The sequence below is a fragment of the Anoplophora glabripennis genome, unplaced genomic scaffold, assembly GCF_000390285.2.
Source record: "Anoplophora glabripennis isolate ALB-LARVAE unplaced genomic scaffold, Agla_2.0 scaffold66, whole genome shotgun sequence".
Lineage (NCBI taxonomy): Eukaryota > Metazoa > Arthropoda > Insecta > Coleoptera > Cerambycidae > Anoplophora > Anoplophora glabripennis.
Genome location: NW_019416742.1, coordinates 1617958 through 1641670, shown reverse-complemented (window position 1 = coordinate 1641670; position 23713 = coordinate 1617958). Strand labels below are relative to the sequence as shown.

Genomic DNA, 23713 nt, shown 5'->3' with positions numbered 1-23713 from the left:
TAGCTACCCAAACACCAAGTTTAATAGGGTGCAGAGTTGTTTCACGCAAAATATTAGGGTTTTCTGTGTTCCAAGAGCGATAATTTTGGGAGTTTACGTACCCACTTAAATGAAACCACGCTTCATCAGAAAAAAATGTTAGATCTAGAATATCGTCGTCATTCAGATTTTCGTTAAACCAATTACAGTATTGCACACGTTTTCCAAAATCTAACGGAAGTAGTTCCTGCACAACACTAACTTTATAAGGATGAAAATGCAACTTCTTTACTGCTTTATGGCATGATCCATATGATATTCCTATAAACAATTTAGGAATAATGATACAAATTTTAGAATAAATATTTGTTATTAAGTACCTGTTTGAGCAGATAACCGACGTAGTGATTTGGTTGGACTAGCTCGTAAGCGGTTTTCAACATCTTCCAAGACTTCCTCTGTAAGAATAGACTTTCTGCCTGGAGATTTTCCTCTACAAACACTTCCAGTGTTATGGAAGCGTTCCACTAATCTCTTCACGTGTCTCGAAAAAATTTCATAATCAATTTCATCATTTGGAAATTGTTCTTGAAATTGTAAATGACACGAATTCATCGAATATTTCCAACCATTACCATTGTTTTGTCCACTACGAAAATAGGCCTCCAGAAGAAATTTATCATGTTCTAATGAAAATGCCATGTTAACCTAAATTAAAAAACCGATTAGGTTAGAGAACAACATACGCAATAAATTAATTACTCACGTATAATATCCACCTACTCTAACTGTAGTATTGAAAAATACTGTTTTATAATGTCGCAAAATATATCAGGTAACAACAAAATCTACAAAATAATAATCAAGCCAAAAAATCCGTGCGCCAATGAACAGAACGTCAAATTGTGAAATCGCCACAGAACACCATGAAATTGCACGGAAAAAAAAGTAATTTTAGCAAACAGAAATCAGTTTTGATAGCAATTGAGACAGGGTACGTTCAGAATCAAGCTGTCTGCGAGTCACTTTTCGCTAAAATTGATGGTTTTCCCTGCAAGGTGAAAAAACTGTTTTCCTCACTTATTTGTTTAAAAAGAAAAGTTAGCTAATAAAAGTTTTTGACTCACGAGATGAGAGATGTCTTGTATTATGTTCCTTTAGACAATTTTACAATAATATCGCGGATAGGACTTTTTTCAAGTTTCTCTTTTATTTTCGTTAATTTTCCTGGTGTAAACATACATGTAGATTTATCAGTCATAAGTGCAATATATAACTGAATATACTGATGTAGGGCATTAGCAGTATTTTTTTCAAATCAAATGATGTTGAATCATCTTGCAATCAATAGCATTTTATCTGTCGAAGTGCCCTCTCTTCAAGTTCTGGGTTTCCTTACTATATCTGTCGACATTGTCTCAACATAGAATTTGCGAGGATTAAATTCGCAGATTTACAGGGGAACGGTCACTTATTCCTTTCGAAGTAATAATTGAAATTATTCATTGTCCACCATGTACATTGGAGTATTACATACTGAATACTGAATATTGTTGGGTCTTATAAAGATCCCCTGAAAGTTTCATTTCAAACAATCCAAGACCTTTTATTCGTTGACTATTTAGTATTATGTGAAATTATGTTCAGTGTTTGTATTTTTTAAATACTGAGAAATGTAAACGATAGTTCTAACATGAAAATTAATCTATTGTTCACACAGCATGACAGTGTTGTGCACATATATTGTAAATGTCACACTTGTTATCTGCATGCTATTTAAATGTGGAAAAATCAATGAGTTGCATACTTTTTAAGGATATTTATTGCGATAATGACAGATATACAGGGTGATCCATTAACGGTATCGAGTGGCTGTATATAGAAAACTAGGCGTGCTACGATTATGGGGTAAAAAATTTATTAACAAATATGACCAAAAGAAATTGATTTAAAATATTTTCAAGTTTGTAACTTCACCGCTAGGGGGCGAACTGCTATAGTGTTACAGAAAATTGTCAGTTTTTCGAAATTTCGCTTATATAACCTAAGTTGCAAATACATTTTTTAGATACACTGTTAAACCCTTCACAAGATTTGTTAGAACTTTTTTTTTGTTATTACCATAGCAACGTCAGTATGAAGGACGCTATCTTGAAATTTTTAGATTGTCATAACTTCTAAATGCCTTAATCGCTTTCAATATACTAAGGCTCATTTTAAAGAACTATTAAAAAAATTTATTTTTATGATATTGGCTTGAAAATATTATTTTCCTGTGTAGACGACGCTAATGAGAAAAGTTTTGTAATTTTCTCTACTAAAAAAATTAAATGCAACGATATAGGATTTTTTTCATGGCATGATAGACCATTCATTATGGAAAACAAATACACAAACCAGAGGTCGATATCTTTTTTCGATTTCAAGTTATTGTTAAAAGAGTGAGGTTGTGCTAGAACATCCTCCTTTATTTAGTTCTCTAAGTAACATTGAACTAATCCAAGCCAAAACTAAATTGTAAAACTATACCAATCTTGTCCTTAAAAAGAATTATTGTTTTATTTTGATATTTTTTTGATAACTGCAATATTTCATTTTTTTATTAATTGCAAATATCTGAGTAATTATAAAGAATATTGTTTCTATAACGAGGCAGGCTATGCCCGATGAAAATAGACAACTGAAAAATTATTTCAAACGAAATGTGATAGCTCTTGCTATGTGCAAAATTAGTGTTATTTGTGTTGGAAAAGTACTTGTGAACAAGGAAAATGCCTTTTACGAATGTGGAAGCGTATGATATGTTGGCAGTTTAATTTCAATGTTTGAAAAATGCCGTTATAGCTTCAAGAGAATACGCTTTGCGATACCCTCGTAGAATACGCTACTCCAGAGAAGTATTTCAGCTTTTATCCATACGCCACTACATTCTGTAAGAAGATATCGCCGTGCAAGAACGGAAGACAATATTATTAATATGTTGGCTTGTGTCCATGTAAATTCCCAAATAAGTCTAAGGGAATTAGTTAGAGACCTGGGAATTTCATATAGAACACAAGTACTTTTCTCACACGAATGACACTAATTTTGCACGAAGCAAGAGCTGACACATATCGTTTGACATAATTTTTTATTTGTCTATATTCATAGGACATAGTCTCCTTCGTTATGGAAACAATAATCTTTATAACTACTCAGATATTTGGAATTAATACAAAAAATGAAATATTGCAGTTATCAAAAAAATTTCAAAATAAAGCAATAATTCTTTTTAAGGACAAGATTGGTATAGTTTTACAATTTAATTTTGGTTTGGATTATGTCAATGTTATTTAGAGAACTAAATAAAGCAGGATGTTCTAGTACAACCTCACTATTTTAGCAATAACTTGAAAATGAAAAAAGTTATTGACCTCCGGTTTGTGTATTTATTTTCCATAATGAATGGTCTATCAAGCCATGAAAAAAAACCTATATCGTTGAATTCAATTTTTTTTATTAAACGGAGACAATTACAAAACTTTTCTCATTAGCTTCGTCTACCGTTGCACAGGAAACTAATATTTTCATTCCTATATCATAAAAATAAATTTTATTAATATAGTTCTTTAAAATGAGCCATCGTTTATTGAAATCGATTAAGGCATTTGAAAGTTATGACAATTTAAAAATTTCAAGATAGTGTTCTTCATACTGACATTGCTATGGTAATAACCAAAAAAAAGTTCTAACAAATCTTGTGAAGGGTTTAACAGTGTATCTAAAAAATGTATTTTCAATTTAGGTTATATAAGCGAAATTTCAAAAAACCGACAATTTTCTGTATCACTATAGCAGTTGCGCCCTCTAGCGGTGAAGTTACAAACTTGAAAATATTTTAAATCAATTTCTTTTGGTCGTATTTGTTAATAGATTTATTTATCCCATAATAGGAGCACGTCTAGTTTCATATACATATACAGCTGGTCGATACCGCTAATGGATCACCCTGTATAGTATATTGTGTCACAAGGGCAGAAAATGAGTATTAGTAGCCCGCGGATATTAGCTGATAGGTAAGAGCTACTAATGCATTTTCTGCATGTGTGACACAAAACTGTTTTTCGCCTAGCATTAAACAAAACCAAAAGAAGGAAAAATATAACAAGATTCCAAATTTTAATTTAAATTGATCTATAGCAAATAGGCAACTAGCCATTTTTATAGATTTTATTACACAGTTTGTCTAAATATGAATTAATGCATAAGTAACAGACTTTCCCCTATTTTAACGCAGATTTTCTTGTTCAAAAGCAGAAAATTACAAATTTCTTTACAGCAAATAGTAATTTGAGTTTCAAATACTCCATTTTATAGAAAACCTGTGTTAACAATGGAGGAAAGTCTGTTATTTGTGCATTGATTCATATTTATATAAACTGTGTAATAAAATCTTTAAAAATGTATTGCAGGTTGCTTATTTGTTATTTGCCTCATAATGAAAAATTATCAATTGCATCAAAGTACGCAAATGATAAGTAAAGATGTCCAGATTGAAAAACTACAAAATCGTGTTGTTACAAGTTCAGTGGCCCAAGGGTCGATAAATATTACTTTCGGTCATATTTTTAAGGTCAATATGATTCATTTTCACATATGCTAGGCGAAAAATGTTTTATAGTGCTGTCTGATTTATTAAAATTTTTAAATATTCTACATTTTACTAAAATCTAGTGCATAACGATTATGTCTTAGACTCGGTTTTTCAATTGAAGATTAACCTGACACTTATTGTATACAGATTAATAAAGTATGAAATGAAACATGCATTGAATGAAAATAACTCAACTTTTAGAGAAAATTGTTGCTTTATGATATTAATATAAGAAAATAGAGTGGTGGTTAGATTTAAGTTAAGGAGGAAAACCACATTAGGAGGGTGATTTTCAGAAGTCCTTCATGAATTTTTTTGAGTGGGACAAATTGATTAGAAATTGATCAACCTTTGACATGATTTTACTAATATTTTATTTATTTTATCAGTATTTTGAACTATATTTACCAATTTTTTCGTCATTTGTGTCGAAAATGCCGAAGTTACGGCTGTTGCCATCCGAGTTGCTGAAAGTCGTCCGAGTTGGTTTTTCACGGGAAATGTGTGAAATTTTGATCCGAAAGCAAAATGATTATTGCATTATTAAGATATTTTCTAAGAATTTTTCATTTTCTTTCACTTATTTTGAATAAAAAACACCCTTAAAATTATATCATCCTAATTGTTGGTTCATGTTCTTTATCATTTCATAAAGAAACATACTTTCAATTTTTGAGCTAGAATTCCCGTGAATTAAAAAAATGTCGTTTCGAGAAAAAACGTGTTTGAAAATTTCCGAAAACTAGAAATTTGAGAAAGTTAAGAAAGTTAGTTTGAGTTAGTTATAATATAGAGTGCTTACCGATCGATCAGCGATACCAGCTCTATATAACAGTACTTCTTCTTCTTCAAGGGCATCATTCTGAGCTTGCATCTGTTTTTTCTTGCTTAATAAGTGACTACCTGAACAAGCGTTCGGTTTTAGGCTCAAAATTGAAATGAATAAGAATTTAATTTTGAAATTTTGGCAGCATATTCTTGAATAGTTATATTAACAATTTATGCAATAAAAAATCCCATTTTTGAACCTTCTAATGTGGTTTCCCTCTTTAAGCATTAACCGATTGAAACGCCGGGCTTTAGTGGTAAACAGCACATGTATAATGTAATTGAAGCTACTTATCCCCAAATATCATCTTTCTAGTATTACGAGGAGCTTTGAACGGACCACCCCCAGAGTTTTTACAATCTCTTATGCAAATGGCAGGTCACATTATAAATAGAAACGCGGCAGACGCAACCAATATGAGAGCACCGTCAACTGATGCCGCACAATCCACACAGCAACCAAATACTACGCAAGCCCCTCCTACTGTGGCCGGGCAGAATTCTCAGGCACGCGGAAACACCCAGACTAATCCCACTACCGCAACACATACCCGTTCTACGCCCCGTCCACATGTGCATTTAGCTCAGCAAGCTATGCAGGGCGGATTCGATCCTTTCCTTCCTTGCAACTCTCATCATATTTCAAGGCGTCGATTGTATCAAGCGAATGTGATGCCTGCATCAGCTCCAGCGGCTAACCAACAGAATTCGACGCAGAACAATGCCACCAGGCAGGAAACGCCGCCTGGCGGGCAAACTGCTCCTGGTCAAAATCAGAATATACTAAACTTTATTAACGGGATATTTGATTCGATTAGAACCGAATACAGGAGAGCTAATGAGTCTTCTGCTCAGAGTTCCAATGCCTCAAATACTTCTGAACCTAATGCGGGAAGAGAAAATGCCGGTCCTGCCGGTAATGCTGCTCCGAACTTGCCACCATTCGCCTCTTTATTTTCTGGCTTGCATGGCATGGTAAGTAACCATTTCAGTTTGTTTCTTCGATCACAAATTTTATTGGATCCAATATCAGTTTTTCTATCATTATTGAAAAATAAATAAACAGTTATTACCGTTTCTATTTCATTAAACTCTTTAATGTTACAAAGATATTGCCTAAAAATTGATATGTAGAAATGTGGACTGTCAATATAAAATTCTATACCGGAAAAGTAAAACACTAAAATTAATAAATACAGGGTGGCCCACTTTTTTGTAGTAGGACTTTAACAGGCGATAGNAGTGTGCCAAAAGTGAGCGCTATAGGTGCAATAGTTTTCGCACAATTCAATTTGTTCATAATGGGGGCTCCAAAAGTTATGAACTTTAAGCCTGTGTACAGGCGTTAATTTTCAACCAAACATGATTATGAAGGCGTCATTGTAATCTTAAAAACGTAATTAAGCGACCTATTAAAAAATATCACTGTTTTTTTGACATAACATTCTTAAATTGTGCATTAAAAAACCGTGCCTTTTTCGCTTATAAACAATTTGAATAAAATTGTTGCTATTTATGCTACCTCACCGAAAATAGATACAAAAAAAATACAAATTTAAAAAAAAGCACCCTCTACGACCAACAGGAGCCAAGATAAGAATTTTTTTTTTAAATCGTAGCCTAATTGTTTATAAACATTAAGACTTGATTTTTTTGCAAAATAAAGTTTATGACGTAAACTACGATTTCCCGTGACTTAACGACTCATGAGCCCTTTAAAGAGTAGTATAGGTACTCGCTAAGTAAATTGTCCGGCGGCCGGCAGCGTGGCAGTGGGGGAAGCTCGTCCAAGCGAGTCGCGCAAGGGAGAAAAATGAAATCCAAAGTTTAAGTTGATGTGCGCTGTAAAATTTTGCAATATCTCGGCTTCTATTCATCGTAGAAACTTCTTTTTTTTTTTTTAAATTGGAGTAGCTGGACGAAAAAATAACAATGGGCATATTTACGAATTCGTAGAATAGCCCTGAACTCCAGAAAAAATGCATATTTTATACTTAATTTTTTTTTTAATTTACAAATATGTCACAAAAATTATTGTTAAACGAAATAATTAAAATTTCAATTTCGGAATTATTTTACTATTATTAAATAAATAAATGAAGCTATCGTTCATTTAAAAAGTAATTTTTTTTACATATTAAGCCAAAGTAAACTTATTTTTTCAATATTTTGTTAGCTATTTAATTACGATTTAAATGTAAAATTAAAGTAAAAATTCACAAATTATTTTCAAATTATTATTTCTCATCAAATTAGAAAAAATTTTAAATTTTAAATTGTATAATATAATATAATACATATTGCATTATACCTATTACCTATTGAAAATGGTTGTGATTAATATTTTTTTAATTAATTTTGATTATGTTGCAAAGATTTATATGATAAAGAAGAAGAAAATGATATGAAAATCGTAGTTTACGTCGTAAACTTTATTTTGCGAAAAATTCAAGTCTTAATGTTTATAAACAATTGCGCTACGATTTAAAAAAAAATTCTTATCTTGGCTCCTGTTGGTCGTAGAGGCTACGTTTTTTTAAATTTGTATTTTTTTTGTATCTATTTTCGGTGAGGTAGCATAAATAGCAACAATTTTATTCAAATTGTTTATAAGCGAAAAACTCACGGTTTTTTAATGCACAATTTGAGAATCTTAATGTCAAAAAAACGGTGATATTTTTTAATAGGTCGCTTAATTAGGTTTTTAAGATTACAGTGACGCTTTCAAAATCATGTTTGGTTGAAAATTAACGCCTGTACAAAGACTTAAAGTTCATAACTTTTGGAGCCCCTGTTATAAACAAATTGAATTGTGCGAAAACTATTGCACCTACAGCGCCCACTTTTGGCACATTTTTAAAGTATGACAAAACTCTCAACTTGTCATAGGTTTTATAAAATTTTAACAATAAATGCGATAGTTATAAACAAATTAAAAAATGNGAGAATCGTATTTTAAGTAGAAAAGTTTATATCAATATAAGTCCGCAAAAGCTTCGATACGGACCTACAGGGTGTACAAAAGTGAAGAATTTTTTAATTTTTTCTTTCTAGCGCCTACAGTTTTTGAGATATTTTGTTCAAATTTTGGGGTTTAGTTATTTATTGGGGTTTACTTGGATAGGTATGCCAAATCATTGTGAAAGTCTACCGCGTGATCATTTTTTCAAGGTCGCGGCCCCTTTTCCACCCCCAAATTTTTTTGTGGTGCGCCACTGACCGTGTCCGTTAAAGGAAATCGTTTCCCAGTTCTGTTTAGAAACTTTTTTATCCCTTGTATTTTTTTCGTATCTGCACCCATTGTTAAAGAAAAAATTGAAAAACTAATATCTGTAATAGGTCAATTTAATGAGACTATTCTAAAATGCTACAGACTAAAAGCGTTAAATACATCAACAGGTAATTTTAGCTAATAAACTAACTATGACTAATGCTGAGTTCATTCATAAAGGGAGGTAATAACTAAAAATAGATAATTTAAGAATTATAAAAAAAGAGGAATTGAAATTTAGCAAATTGTGCAAATGATGAAACTCCTGACGTTGAGTTTAATGGACAGATTTTCTAATTCTAATTTTTAGTATTTTTTTACCAACTCAGCGTAATGATTTAAAACAACTGTTCGAAATGGGAACCATTTTGTTCGAAGCACAATTCGCAACTTCGCCTAATAGATTGTTGTTCTGCGGCAATAAAATTACCGTTTCTCATTTCATCGCAGGCATTTTGGATGCGGTCAATAAGCTTTTCTTTTGTATGCACAGGAACCATATAAACTTTATCTTTTACATAACCCCAGACGAAAAAATCCAATGGTGTTAGATCGGGGGAACGTGGAGGCCAAGAAATCGGCCCTCCACGTCCTATCCACCTTTGTGGGAAATTATAATCCAACCACCCCCTTACATTTCGATGAAAGTGGGTGGGACAACCGTCAAGTTGAAACCAAGCATTTAATCTCAAATTCAATGGAACTTCTTCCCACATATTTCCATGTTCAGTTATTAAAAATTCCAAAAAATTATCACCATTTACGCGTTGTGGCAAGAAATAAGGACCAAACAGATAATTACTAAAAACTCTTATCCAAATATTAACACTGAATTCTACTTGAAAGTTTCTCGGACGAATTGCGTGCGGATTTTCATGTGCCCACACATGCTGGTTGTGGAAATTGACGACACCCTGGCGAGTAAAACACGACTTGTCGGTCCACAATATGTGACTTAAAAAATGTTCATTCTGTTCGATGGAATTCAAAACCCACTTGCAAAACACCAATCTTCTTTCTTCGTCGCCTTCATGCAAACCTTGCATAGGTTGCAAATGGTAAGGACGTCTGTGATCTTTTTTTAGAACTCGAAGAACTTTGTTCTTTGATATGAGAAGGATGCGAGAAACTCTTCGACTACTTGTGGTTGGCTCCCTATTGAACTCACGAAGAATTTGGTTGTTGACTCTTTCTTGCCGGATATTAATTCTGTTTTGCCTTTCGTCGGGTCTTGCAGTTCTAAGACCGTGAGTGCTAAATTGTCGATGAATGTTAATAAAAACTGAATAATGCGGTTGACGTCTATGCGGAAATCTTCTCCTGTACTTTCTAACTGCTTCTGCCGAGTTCCTGTCTGCAAATCTGTAACAGAAATGGATGTCTGCTTGTTCTTGATTTGTGAATAAAAAAGGCATTTTAATATCAGGAATAACGAACGCTATTATCACCACTTTAACACCTCGTTTTCAGTGCCCACCTAATTTTATTTCTTACAACAATTGCAATTTGGAGGATGATCTGTCAAAATGAACTGTAAACAAAGTGTGTTTCTAAGTTACAGACACAGCCTACTGTGGCATTTTAGAATAGCCTCATTAAATTGACCTATTACAGATATTAATTTTTCAATTTTTTCTTTAAAAATGAGTGCAGATACGAAAAAAATACAAGGGATAAAAAAGTTTCTAAACAGAACTGGGAAACGATTTCCTTTAACGGACACGGTCAGTGGCGCACCACGAAAAAATTAGGGGGTGGAAAAGGGGCCGCGACCTTGAAAAAATTATCACGCGGTAGACTTTCACAATGATTTGGCATACCTATCCAAGTAAACCCCAATAAATAATTAAACCCCAAAATTTGAACAAAATATCTCAAAAACTGTAGGCGCTAGAAAGAAAAAATTAAAAAATTCTTCACTTTTGTACGCCCTGTAGGTCCGTATCGATGCTTTTGCGGACTTATATTGATATAAACTTTTCTACTTAAAATACGATTCTCTATCGCCTTTAAAGTCCTACTACAAAAAAGGGGGCACCCTGTATATATGGGACGATCCATGTCAAATCGATCAAGCCTGTGTCCAAAATTTGAGAGCACCTACGAAGATGGTTTTCGGCTTAAAAAATTCGTCTTTCCAAGTACGTTAAGATGCTAATTGGCTGAATTGAAAAATTCAAGATTGCGGACATATGGCGCCTAGTAGTATCGAATCGTCACTATTTCACATTTTAGTGACCATAGAAACATGAAAATTGTCTATTCTTTTAGTTTAGTTAGCTAGGTATATCGACAAAAAATCGAGATTTCTCAAATATTTTTGAGGTTAGAATCAGTGTATATGATACCATAAAAAAACTCATTATATTTCAGCAACCCCAAAATCATAAAAATTGTCTATTCTTTTGAGGTTTAGCTCGCTATATCAACGAAAAATCAAGATTTTTTATATATTTTTGAGGTTAGAATTGATATATGATATTATACCATCAAACAAACTCTACGTCACGTTCCAGTGACCTGAAAAACATGAGAAATATCTGTTCAGATAAGGTTTATGGGTGAAATCGACAGTTCACTTCCCTTCGAATGACGATTTCAGGCTTTTTAGCCTGACAAGTCACTATATGAAATTCGCCATCTTGAATTTTTGAAAAATAACTCCATACTCATGTCCAACGATGTTAAGGGCACCAATTCAGACTATTTGGGTATGAATTTGTGGTTAATCTGATTACTGTGAGAAGTTTATTGGACGATTATTTATTTTTCTCATACTTCTAGGCGCCATATTATGTCGGCCATCTTGGATTTTTCAATTCTGCCAATTAGCATCTTAAAGTATTTGGAAAGACAAATTTTTTAAGTCGAAAACCATCTTCATAGGTGCTCTCAAATTTTGGGCACAGACTTGATCGATTTGACGTGGATCATCCCATACATACAACAAAAGTTTTAAGGTTACACAAAATATTATCTATAACTGTCGACGCTTTAGTACGAAAATATGCTATCTCAGATTTCGGTTGCAAAACGTGCTATCTCAAATTTCGGTTGAAAACATACTATCTTAAATTAAGCTTGGAACACATGCTAGCTCAGATCTTTAACTAAAAACATGCTATCTCAGTTTGACTAGACATTTAAGTTGGCACATTGAATGATTGAAACTGCATTTATAATAAATTTATACTGTGCTTTCACGTCGGTCAAACTCGTGTGGCTTCAATGGTGGGGATGTCGATCTCTGCGTGCGGCACTGTGGCGTACGTAATCACATCAGTCAGGTTGCAGCACCCAGCACGCCCCACCCTTCCGAATTTACGAACTCGAACGAAGCTAATTCCCTATGTAGCGTTGTACGGTGAAAGCACGGTATAAAATATTTTTCAAAAGGTAAGGAATATTTATATTCAGCTACACTGTTTATTTTATTTTTTTTATTCAACATTTTTCTATTAATTTTATTAAGTTACTGTTATAAATGATAAAATTGTTAATTAAAAAAATAGATCAACTGCACTGCATGTATGCTTCAACACGTACACTACCAGACGTTTTTTGAAATAACAAATTATAAAAAAATAGTGTATATATAATATATAAAAATGTTTATTATTACTGGAGTTCTGTTCTGGAGTCCTGGAGTTGTGGGGAGGGTAGCAAAGCTACAGCACTTAGGCCCCATTGGGCCCCTTGTACATCCTCCCATTAGAGAGATCAATCCACCTGAGTCGCTAGCCAGCCTATTACAGTGAAAAAGGTGGTGACGTTGCTCAGGGGGATCTCTCTAATATAGGCCATTGAAGGCCAGTGTTCTCCCAACATGGACTCTCTTGTTGACGGGACGGCAGTGCATTCACACAGTACATGCAATACTCTCTCGTTTTCCTGTCCACAGCCCCTACAAAGAGGTGTTTCACACTTCCCCATATTGTAAAGGTGTTTCCTTAGCCAACAATGTCCAGTTTGAATACCTGTCACCAGGCGAAGATTTGACCTAGACATGGCCAGGTATTTTTTGGCTGTGTCTTTGCTAGGATACACTAAGAGCACCTTAGTGAAGTGACAGCTAATCGTTTCATCCCACCGTTTCATGAATTCTTTGTGGGTGTCTTCCTTAATAATTCCAGTAAGTGCCGACAACGGAAGCACACTGGAGGGACCGGGTCCAAAAATGTTGAGGCCCGATGCGCTCCTGGCTAGCTTATCAGCTTCTTTATTGCCATAGCACCGCTCGTGTCCCTTTACCCAGCATACAGATATGCTTTTAGCGGACGAAGCCACAACCAGTGCTTCATGGCATTCCCACACTGTCCTAGTCATTATCTTATGATTGCGCAAGGTCGGTAGTGCTTGTCTACTATCCGTGTAGATTCTGATGGTTTTGCCCGTAGTATGCCTGCAGGCAATTTCCTTAGTGGCTATGGTTATGCCTGCTAACTCCGTTTGTACAACGGTAGCATGCCTGTCCATTGCCCACTGATATCTGATGTGCAGGGATCTAGAGTATATTCCACATTCTGCACCCTCCTTCCATTTTGATCCGTCTGTGAAGACGCTGATTACATCTCCACAAGCGGTCTCCTCCTGTCTCTTTGTGAGTACGGTGTAGGGTTTGTCAAATGCAAACCGGGGAGAAATACTGTCAGTGTCTGTCTGCAGAAGGGGCGTCTTTCTGACAACCTCATTCCATAGGCGACTTCTAACTTCTCCACATCCTACATCCAGTTTTAAACTGTTCTTGAGGCGAAGCATAGTTGTTAAAGCCACTTTTCTTAGATAAATATCCAGATGTGGCAGACACAGCATTACCTCGATTGCTATGGTAGGTGTTGTACACATAGCTGCAGTTATGCTCAGACAGGCAATCATTTATACTTGGCTGAGCTTTTGTCTAGCTGTCATCTGCTGCGATTTTGGCCACCAGACAACAGCCCCATAGGCTAACATTGGCCTCATTATGGCAGTATATATCCACATAACCACATTTGGTTTCATGCCCCAGGTTTTGCCAACGGTTCTGCGGTACTGCTCAAAGGATATGTACGCCTTTTTTAATCTTCTCTCAAAGTGAAGATTCCTTGTTAGCTTTACATCGACCCCTAGGTATTTCATCAGTTGCAATGCTTAGCGTAGTGTTTAGGAGAGTTGGTGCCTTTATTGACCCCAGTTGTCTCTTCCTCGTGAAGAGGACCATTTCCGTCTTCCTGGGGTTCACTGACAGAGCATGGTCCTCACACCACTTTTCAATAATTCTTAGGGCTGTTTGCATTCTTTGGCAAAGGATCCCTTCGAATTTTCCGCTAATCAGCATAGTGAGGTCATCTGCATAGGGGATGGTACAGATGCCTTACGAGTTGAGGTGGCATAGGAGACTGTCTAGAACTAAGTTTCACAGCAGTGGTGATAAAACACCTCCCTGGGGACAGCCCCTTGCAACAATTCCTCGCGCGGAGGCATCCCCCACACTGATTTGTATAGCTCTTTTTGTGAGCATATTTGATGTCCATCTGCAGATGGTGAAGAAACCCCTGTCTCCATGAGAGCCGAGTTGACTTTGGGAAAGGACATTTTATCAAACGCCCCTTCTATGTCAATGAATACCCCCAGGGTGGACTCCTTGTGGTCCAAAGATTTCTCGATCCTGCCCACCACCTGATGGAAAGCAGTATCGGTAGATCGCCTCGTAGTCTATGCATGTTGATTATAGTGTGGCTGTCTTTCCATAAGCACACTGTCCCTTATGTATCGTTCACACAGCTTTTCCATCATTCCTAGCAGTAACGTAACATATTTTTCTTCAAAAATATTCAATACAAAACCTGTACAGATGCCAGTGGCAAAAGTAATAAAATTGTTTGTACATCAGAAAATGCATCTCGATGAATAGAAGGCGTGTACCAAATTTGAAAAAATATTTAGGGTAATACAAAAGTTATAAAAAATGTTTTTCATAAAACTTTAGCACCCTGTAGTTCAAAAGTTAAGACTTTTAGGACATGTTCATAAGTTTTTTCCTTAAAATAGACCCAAGAATAACCTTAGATATTAGCACGTTATTAAGAAACACCCTGTATATTAAGGTATATACTATTTTTTTATAATTTGTTATTTCAAAAAACATCTGGTAATGTACCTGTTGCAGCATACTGCATATTATTATATTTTTTTAATTAACAATTTTGTCATTTATAACAGTAACTTAACAAAATTAATTGAAAAATGTTGAATAAAAAAAAAGAAACAGTGTAGCTGAACATAAACATTCCTTACTTTTTGAAAAATACAGGGTGTCCCGAAATTCATGCAACAAATTTTGGTCACAGATTCTTTACACAAATTTAGGGGACCCGTATTTTTTATTTTTGCCAAGTGGCCCCCTCTTTCGAAGTTACAGCCCCCTGAAGTCCGCCGCTAAGAATAATCTTTTTTTTATATCTCAGAACTCTGTTGTACGAGAATCACTAAATTTGGTACACAGGGGTTTTATGACATGTGGAATGTGATGGTGCTACGTTTTTTGGCAGGTAACCCCCTTAAGACAATTTTTCGTGGGCCCCCTAGTCTTTGAAGCCAAAAAAATTTGGTCACATATTTAAATTTCTTAAAAATTTTCGGTCCACTAGAAATCCATTAAATTTAGAAACTATTTGTATCTTTATACTTTTTTCGTAAAACGCAATGTTTTTGAGAAAAATGTCAAAATGTGATCTAATGCATATCGTGATTCGCCATTTTCCTCAAAAACATTGCGTTTTACGAAACAAATATCAAGAGACAAAAAAGTTTTTAAATTCAATGGCTTTCTAGCTAACTAATAATGTATAAAAAAAATCAAATTTGCGACCACATTTTTCTGGTTCCAAAGACAAGGGGGCCCACAAAAAAGTGTCTTAAGAGAGTTTCTCGCCAAAAAGCGTAGCACCCTGAGATTCCACATGTCATAAAACCCCTGTGTACCTAATTTAGTGATTCTCGTACAACAAGGTTTTGAGATATAAAAAAGACTTCTTAGGGGAAGATTTCAGGGGGTTGTAACTCCGAAAAAGGGAGCTAGTAGGCAAAAAGAAAAAATACAGGTCCCCTAAATTTGTCTTAAGAATCTATGACCAAATTTTGTTGCATGAATTTCGGGACACCCTGTATACTATAAGTTTATTATAAATGCACCGTTTCAATCATTCAATGTGCCAACTTAAATTTCTAGTCACACTGACATAGCATGTTTTTACTTAAAGATCATCTGAGCTAGCATGTTTTCCAAACTTAATTTGAGATAGCATGTTTTCCAACCGAAATCTGAGATAGCATGTTTTCCTACTAAAGTGTCGAAATGTAAAGGAAACCATATTTTTAAAAATACTGTATTTGTAATTTTTATTTTAATACAGAAGTTGGATAAATGTGAGAATGTTTTGATAAAAAGTGCCATAAGTTTTGGTTGTTAGAATATTAAGAAAACGATTTTCTAAGAATTGAGGGTCTATTATCTGTTAAATTTTAACCAAATATTTGCCAAAAAATAATATATTGCATTGAAATTTAGTATCGTCAGTGTTGTTTGTTTTTTGACTGTTTTTTAGTTATAGCCTTTCCAGTAATATTTTAGGATATAACTTTTTAAGTGGGTTTCACCATATATTTGAAAAGAGAAAGGTCAAAGGCCGTAATGACAGTATGGTTTATCAAAGGCAATGAGCAATATATCTAAAATCACTTCGATTCATCGACCTTTTATGATCAATTCTGGCAGGGATTTAATTCTTCTGCCAGCAATTAGTCAGACGATACGAGAAAATGTTTTCAATTATCAAAAGAGCAATCGAATGTGTGTAGCTGTTGCAATGTTATGATAAATAAAAGACGACATATTGATATTACTGTTCGATAAACTGCACCGTGGATGAGAACTTTAAATCAGAGAACACATTAGGCGGTTGCGGTCTCATCGCATCACGGTCTGTGCTAGTCTTGATCACGCTTGGTGGAGTTCTTTCCCATGTTTTCGTGCATTTGTGCTAGATGTTCCCCAGCTCATTGCGCTCGCATCGTGTTTTCCACCGATCTTTTCCAAAGAGAGAGGTAGAGGTGGCCGCATCCCATGGTCATCTCGATCTCTAGACCTAAATCCTCTAGATTACTTTCTGTGGGGTAATCCTTTGAAAGAATTACAACAGAGGATTCATTTGGCTGCGAATCAAATCAGGGAAAATAGTTGTGAAGTTTTGAGGTCTTTGCGGGTAATTTGACGAGTTGAAAAATTTATTCAGCAAAATGGAAACCTTTTTGAGCTAAAAATTAGTATTGAGATAAAGATAGTTTTATTAATAGTTTGGTTTTCAATTATTTTTATTAGTTTATTGTATTACTATTTAATAATTTCAGTTGTTTTTTTATTTAGTCAAATAAGAATTTACTAAAAATAATAAATTCCTGTGAATATAACATTCGTAAAAAGTAAATAACTGAACTGTCAATGCAAATAACATCAAATGCGTTTTTGTTCTTCACAACCCGCTACGATAGAAAATATTGGTAATTTCGATTCACGGTGATTAACACATGTAACATTATTTTTAAACGGATTTTACACAAAAATATTATCTCAACTTGTTTCAGGGTTATTTAGAAAAAAACATCATCAGAAAGGCCCCTTTAAGAGGCTATATGCGGGTGGTCTGAAAAGTTTCCGACCTAACAAAAATACAAGATTTTTTCAGAATTTTTTTTTCATTTTTCAACATAGTCTGCTTGTAACTCTACACACTTCTCCCAGCGATGCTCCCATCTCTGTAACCCCTCAAAATAGTATTGGGCGTTTTTCTCTGCAAAATAATTGTTCACAGAGGTGATTGTCTCTTCATTTGGCGAAAATCTCTGTCCTCCGAGCGCAATTTTTAGATGAGGGAACAAAAAGAAGTCGCTTGGGGCTAGATCTGGTGAGTAAATGCGGATGGTCAAGCAGTTCAAACCGTAATTTCTTGGATTTTTGCCATGGCAACCGCTGAGGTGTGAGACGGTGCGTTGTCTTGGTGAAACAGGATTTTCTTTTTCTGCAAATGTGGTAGTTTTTCCGCAAATTCTGCCTTCAGCTTGTCAAGTAATGATGCGTAGTATGCTCCTGTAATGGTTTTTCCTTTTTGAAGATAAATCGATTAAAATAACTCCATTACTATCCCAAAAAACAGTCGCCATCACTTTCCCAGCCGAAAATATAGTTTTTCCTTTTTTTGGGGCCGGTTCTCCCTTTGCAGTCCACTGTTTGGACTGTATTTTTGTTTCGGTCGCATAATGGTGTATCCAAGTTTCATCTACAGTAAGTAATCGGCGCCAAAACTCGGATTTGCTGCGCCTAAACTGCGCCAACAGAGCGTTGGAAATGTTCATTCGAACACGTTTTTGGTCTAACGTGAGCAAACGCGGCACCCAACGCGCGGACAGCTTTCTCATGTTTAAATGTTGATTTAATATGTGACAAACACGTTCTTTTGACATGTTCATAACCGCTGCTATCTCTCTCACTTTAATTCGGCGGTCGTCTAGCACCATTTGGTGAACTTTGGCGATGTTTTCGTCGGTAATTGCAGTTTTTGGACGTCCCGAACGATCATTATCTCCCAAGCTCTTACGGCCACGTTTAAATTCAGCTGCCCAAAATTTCACTGTGGCAAATGATAGTGCAGAGTCCCCATACACAGAATCCAACTCATCTTTAATTTGCGTAGGCGTATTGCTTTTCAAAAACAAATATTTAATGACAGCTCGATATTCGATTTTGTCCATTTTCATAAAAACACTCACATCAACTTACTCAAGCGACTGTTACATAACAACTGCGCGTCCAAAATGGCTGAAACTTTGGTGAGTAACTGTCAACAGATGAATAACGAAATTCGCTAGCTTTTATTTACGAGTGCTGCCATCTTCATGTTGAGATCGGAAACTTTTCAGACCACCCTCGTAACTTCCTTAGGAATAATTTTGGACCCACGTTTATATAAAGAAAAAGTAATCCTTTTCGACGTGTAGAAATATTGCCCCTTAATTTAGGGACACCCTGTATATGGCCAAAATTTGACTTGAAAAAAATATCTGTTTTTCAAAAACAAAAGATAGTTTTATATTCCAGCAGCCTCTGAATTTATGGTGTCTTTTCAAAACACCTAGTATGCAAAGCCATAAAAGTATGTGTAATTCTTTTTTTACATTAGAACCTGCCAGATCTAATACGACAAGGTCCAACCTTAGATCAGCTCCTACAGCAATTTCATCAAGATGAGCAATATGTAGAAGGTGAAGGTATTATTACCGACTTAATAATGCTTTTCGTTAGAAATCTAACTCTTGTGTAAGTTTTACAACCTAGCTTAGGAATGTCAAATAATATTTATATTTTCAGCGATTTGTTCACTCTAAACAGCGGTAATTTTGAACCTATCAACAGGAATCGAACTGAAATTCAAAATTTCTTCAGAACGAGGGTGTGTGACGGGGACACGTCCCCTGCTGGTGTTGATAGGGGAGTTGATAGGATCATAGCAGAAATGCAACCATTCCTGGAAAACTTCGTGAGTCAATGAAACGAAAACTTAATGCATTAATTTTATTCTTTCTCGATTTTTAGAGAGCCTTGCCTGTGCAAGACGATATAGATATGGTGAGGTCTGCAGAACAGTTATTCCGACACCGGTTACCAAACATTATCAGCATTGCTATAAACCTTAGCCCGAACAGTGTCCGGCTCCTTTCAGATCAGTGTATTACGACCGCCCACCAACTGTGCTCTCTGACGCTCAGAGCAAGTTCCAATGGACAAGAGGGCGTGGAGCAAGTCTTCGAACAAGTTATGGTGGGTTTTATCCCCGCGAACAAAGTACCACATGGCTTCTTAATGCGGCATTATTTCAGAATCGTTTTATGGCGGACGTTCCCCAGGAGATACAAAACTGGACTCTTGTGACAAGTCGCGTTCATTTGCGTCAGGTTATGTCAAATTTGAGTGTACCGGAAAGTGTACTGCAACCGTACATCGTAAGGAGATCAGAAAATTCGCTGCCGTCAGTTGTAAATAGAAATGATGTGGGTGATGCCAGTGTGCATAATGTTAGCACCACTTCACAAGTTGAGGTAATGTATAATTTTTTAGAAAGCTGATGTTTTTTTGAGGATCTTTTTCTTTATTGTGAGTTTTAAAATAATCGTGAGTATTACGGTGGTTTCATATTATTAGGGTTGTCAACATCTCCCTGTATTGACTCCAAAAAATATTATTTTGAATAATTTTTGCATGAAGACATAATGGTGATTAAGTCAAAGACAAGGTCAAATGTAGAGAATCAATTGCCAACAAAGTATACCTTACATATCTATATGGTTTTGGGGTCGCTGAATCCGAATCCGGTGTTCGTTTGGCCCTATAAGGTCTGGGTTAAGGTCAGTTCAAGGTCAAATGTGGAGAATCAATTGCGAACAAAGTAAACCTACATATCCATACGTTTTTTATGTTGCTGAATCCGAATCTGCTGTTCGTTTGGCCTGACATGGATTCAGTGACTCCAAAAACATATAGACATGTAGGTTTAGTTTGTTGACAATTGATTTTCTACATTTGACCTTGAACGGACCTTAAACCAGAGCTAATCGCGTCAAACGGACACCGGATTCGGATTCAGCGACCCCAAAACCATATGGATACCATGGTCTTGTCTTTCGGACCTGCCACTTTTTTTCTGTGGGGCTGTGTAATTAATCTCAAGTCTAATTCAGGGGTGTAATATTTTGCATTATATTCAAGATAATTTAGCAACTCCTATTGCTTATATTGGGTGATTCATTAACAATGGGAAAATCGAAAGCTGAAGATACAACACGTGAAATGGTGACCATTGGCGCAAACACGCCTTATAAAGTTGATAGTTTCGGAAATACAGGGTGTTGAAAGTTGAAATTTTAAATAGTTTTTTTGCGATTATTCTGAAAATATGTAGGTTAGGAACTTGAAAATTTGTGAAACTATATTTTTTTAAGCGACAAATAAGATGCGTGCTGCAATTTCAGCGTTGCTCATAGAGGGCGCCATTTACGACCAATTTTACCAAAAATTTAGTTAATAACTTTTTACCCTGTATGTCTAACATGAAACTTTATTCAAAATCTGAAAGAGCAATCATTTTTCCATTAATTATGTACTCTCGTTTCATGTCGGTATCTAAATCCGTTTTCGAGAAAAATCGATTTAACAAACACTATGTTTTGATAATACGAGAAATTAAAACCGAAACAAACTAAGTGTTTCTTCATGTTATTACAACAATTAACAATAAAAGAAAATGAAATATGTAATAATGATTTAAGGTAATTGTTCGAAGAATCCACCGTTGACACTGATACACTTTACACAACGTTTTCTAAGAGATTTAAAACAACATATTGGGATTGCGTCTGACTTCGTTGGCAGCTATTTGTATTCCTTGCCACAACTCTTCATGCAAGCCAATAGATTCTTTGTAAACTATATATTTCATTTAAGACCAGAAAGAAAAATCAAGAGGATTGAAGTCCGGACTTCTGGGTGGCCAAGCAAAAAATTCTTCCACGGCTTGAAAAACTTCTACTTTATTTAAGAAGAGACATGTAGTCATGCACGACGGAGCTCCACCGCATTTTTCTCGGCCAGTGCGTGCATATTTAGGTGCAGTTTTTCCAAACCGCTGGATTGGCTATGTGGCATTTTTGCTTGGCCACCCAGAAGTCCGGACTTCAATCCTCTTGATTTTTTTTTTTTGGTCTCGAATGAAAGATATAGTTTACAAAGAATGTATTGGTTCGCATGAAGGGTTGTGGCAATGAATACAAATCGCTGCCAACGAAGTCAGACGCAATCCCAATATGTTGTTTTAAATCTCTTAGAAAACGTTGTGTAAAGTGTATCAGTGTCAAAGGTGGATTCTTCGAATAATTACCTTAAATCATTATTACATATTTCATCTTGTTTTATTGTTAAATGTTGTAATAACATGAGGAAACACTTAGTTTGTTTCGGTTTTAATTTCTCGTATTATCAAAACATAATGTTCGTTAAATTGATTTTTCTCAAAAAGGGATCGAGATACCGATATGAAACAAAATACATAATTAATGGAAAAATTATTGCTCTTTCAGATTTTGAATCAAGTTTCATGTTAGACATACAGGGTAAAAAGTTATTAACTAAATTTTCGGTAAAATTTGTCGTAAGTGGCGCCCTCTACGAGCAATGCTGAAATTGCAGCACGCATCTTATTTGTCGCCTATAAAAATATAGTTTCACAAATTTTCAAGTTCCTAACCTACATATTTTCAGAATAATCGCAAAAAAACGATTTGAAATTTCAACTTTTAACACCCTATATTTCCGAAACTATCAACTTTCGCATAAGGCATGTTTGCGTCAATAGTCACCATTTCACGTGTAGTATCTTCAGCTTTCGATTTTCCCATTGTTAATGAATAAAACCCTGTATAAAACTGTTTTCTTTTTTATGTCAAAATGCTGCTTCATTCATATTGAAAATATACTAAATTATTAAATTAGTTCTGTCTCGGAAACGGTTGGAATAAAAACATTTTTTGTAAGATTTTTTAATGATCTTTATTAATATCAATTTGTTTAATTGTTTTAAAAATTACATAGAAGTTATCAGTTTTTTCGTCATTTCGAGGTTTGACAATTTTAATATAAAAATTTTTATTGTTTTAAGGGTAAAGTTTGGCATATGCATTTCTGTACACCTTATAAATAATACAATCTAGCTTATAAAACCAGTGATACAAGTAAACATTTGATCGAGGTTAACCTCATGCATATTAAAAAGTTGACATATATCTAGGCTATACGAATTGATTAGTCATTAAATATTATTAAGAAACTTGAGTGTCTCGTATTTTTAAATGATCATACATATTTAATAGTAGATTAGTCAAAATGTTGGTAAATTGTTAATTTTTAATATTTAGTAACGATCTTTTTACCTTCTTAGGCAATGGATTTAGACGAGACTGTACCTACAGAAAATGAATTAGGAACAACAATAGTTCTAGAAGACACTGAACCTTTGCCAAATATAGTTATTGGATCAGAGTCTTGGCATGGACAAGTACCCGAGGTAGGCTATAAATATATTTAAACTTCAACTGAAACCAAAAGTATTTTCTCTTACCTTTTTAATTACTTATATAGTCCAGACGGTATCTGTTTCAAAGAGTCCATCTTTGGGTGAATCGTATATCCACGGAGATTTTTGGCTTTTTGGCTTTCAAATATCACTAGAAATGAAAATTTTTCTATGCGCATAAAAAAAATGTGGGTTTAACTTTTGGCGGCACAATATGTTAAAAAAATTCGAAAAATGTCATATTTTTCTTCCTATTTAATTATGTATCATTTGCGAAAATGGAAGAGGAAAAAAATGTTTGTAATTAAATTTTTTACAAAATATGACTATTACAAATCGAATGAATCATGATTATTATTGTAAACATGGAAAAAATCGCCAAAAGTGGGGTTAAAAAACATTACTGTTTAGGGAATTTTTTTGGGGTCTAGGACCTTCATACATGGCTAAAGAAAAGTTAATGTTATGTAGAATCATCACCAAATTTCATCAAAATCGGTTCGATTGATTTTGCATAATAATTTTGCAATCCAGATTTTGAAAAAAATTGCAAATTTTCAAAATTTTGCACAGCAAAAATTTAATCACATATAGAAGGGCTCTCAAGCTTTCAAACGATTTTTGAAAAATTCGAATCCGTCAATTAGGAGAGCTGTGGCGCTTGTTTAAACATTGGTCGAATTTTTGTACTATAATTTTGTATTTTTGTAATATAATGAGCTAATTTCTCATTTGCTTATATTTTAAATAGTAAATAATATTTGAATTATACTTTAATCACACAAGAAATGATAGTAATTAATAATTAATTACTATCATCAATTAATTAATTAATTAATTAATAAC

At 34.7% G+C, this 23713-nt stretch overlaps 1 protein-coding gene across 5 annotated transcripts in view; it reads left to right on the top strand.

The window, feature by feature from the left end:
* LOC108917945 (large proline-rich protein bag6) overlaps nucleotides 1-23713 on the top strand; it is a 56720-nt gene that overhangs the window by 22084 nt on the left and 10923 nt on the right. For all 5 annotated transcript variants that reach the window (XM_018724764.1, XM_018724763.1, XM_018724765.1 and 2 more), the window contains 6 exons: nucleotides 5757-6415; nucleotides 18926-19062; nucleotides 19114-19282; nucleotides 19339-19563; nucleotides 19623-19841; nucleotides 22733-22858. In XM_018724764.1, the coding sequence (XP_018580280.1) occupies nucleotides 5757-6415; nucleotides 18926-19062; nucleotides 19114-19282; nucleotides 19339-19563; nucleotides 19623-19841; nucleotides 22733-22858 (1535 nt within the window). The remainder of the gene's footprint in view (nucleotides 1-5756; nucleotides 6416-18925; nucleotides 19063-19113; nucleotides 19283-19338; nucleotides 19564-19622; nucleotides 19842-22732; nucleotides 22859-23713) is intronic.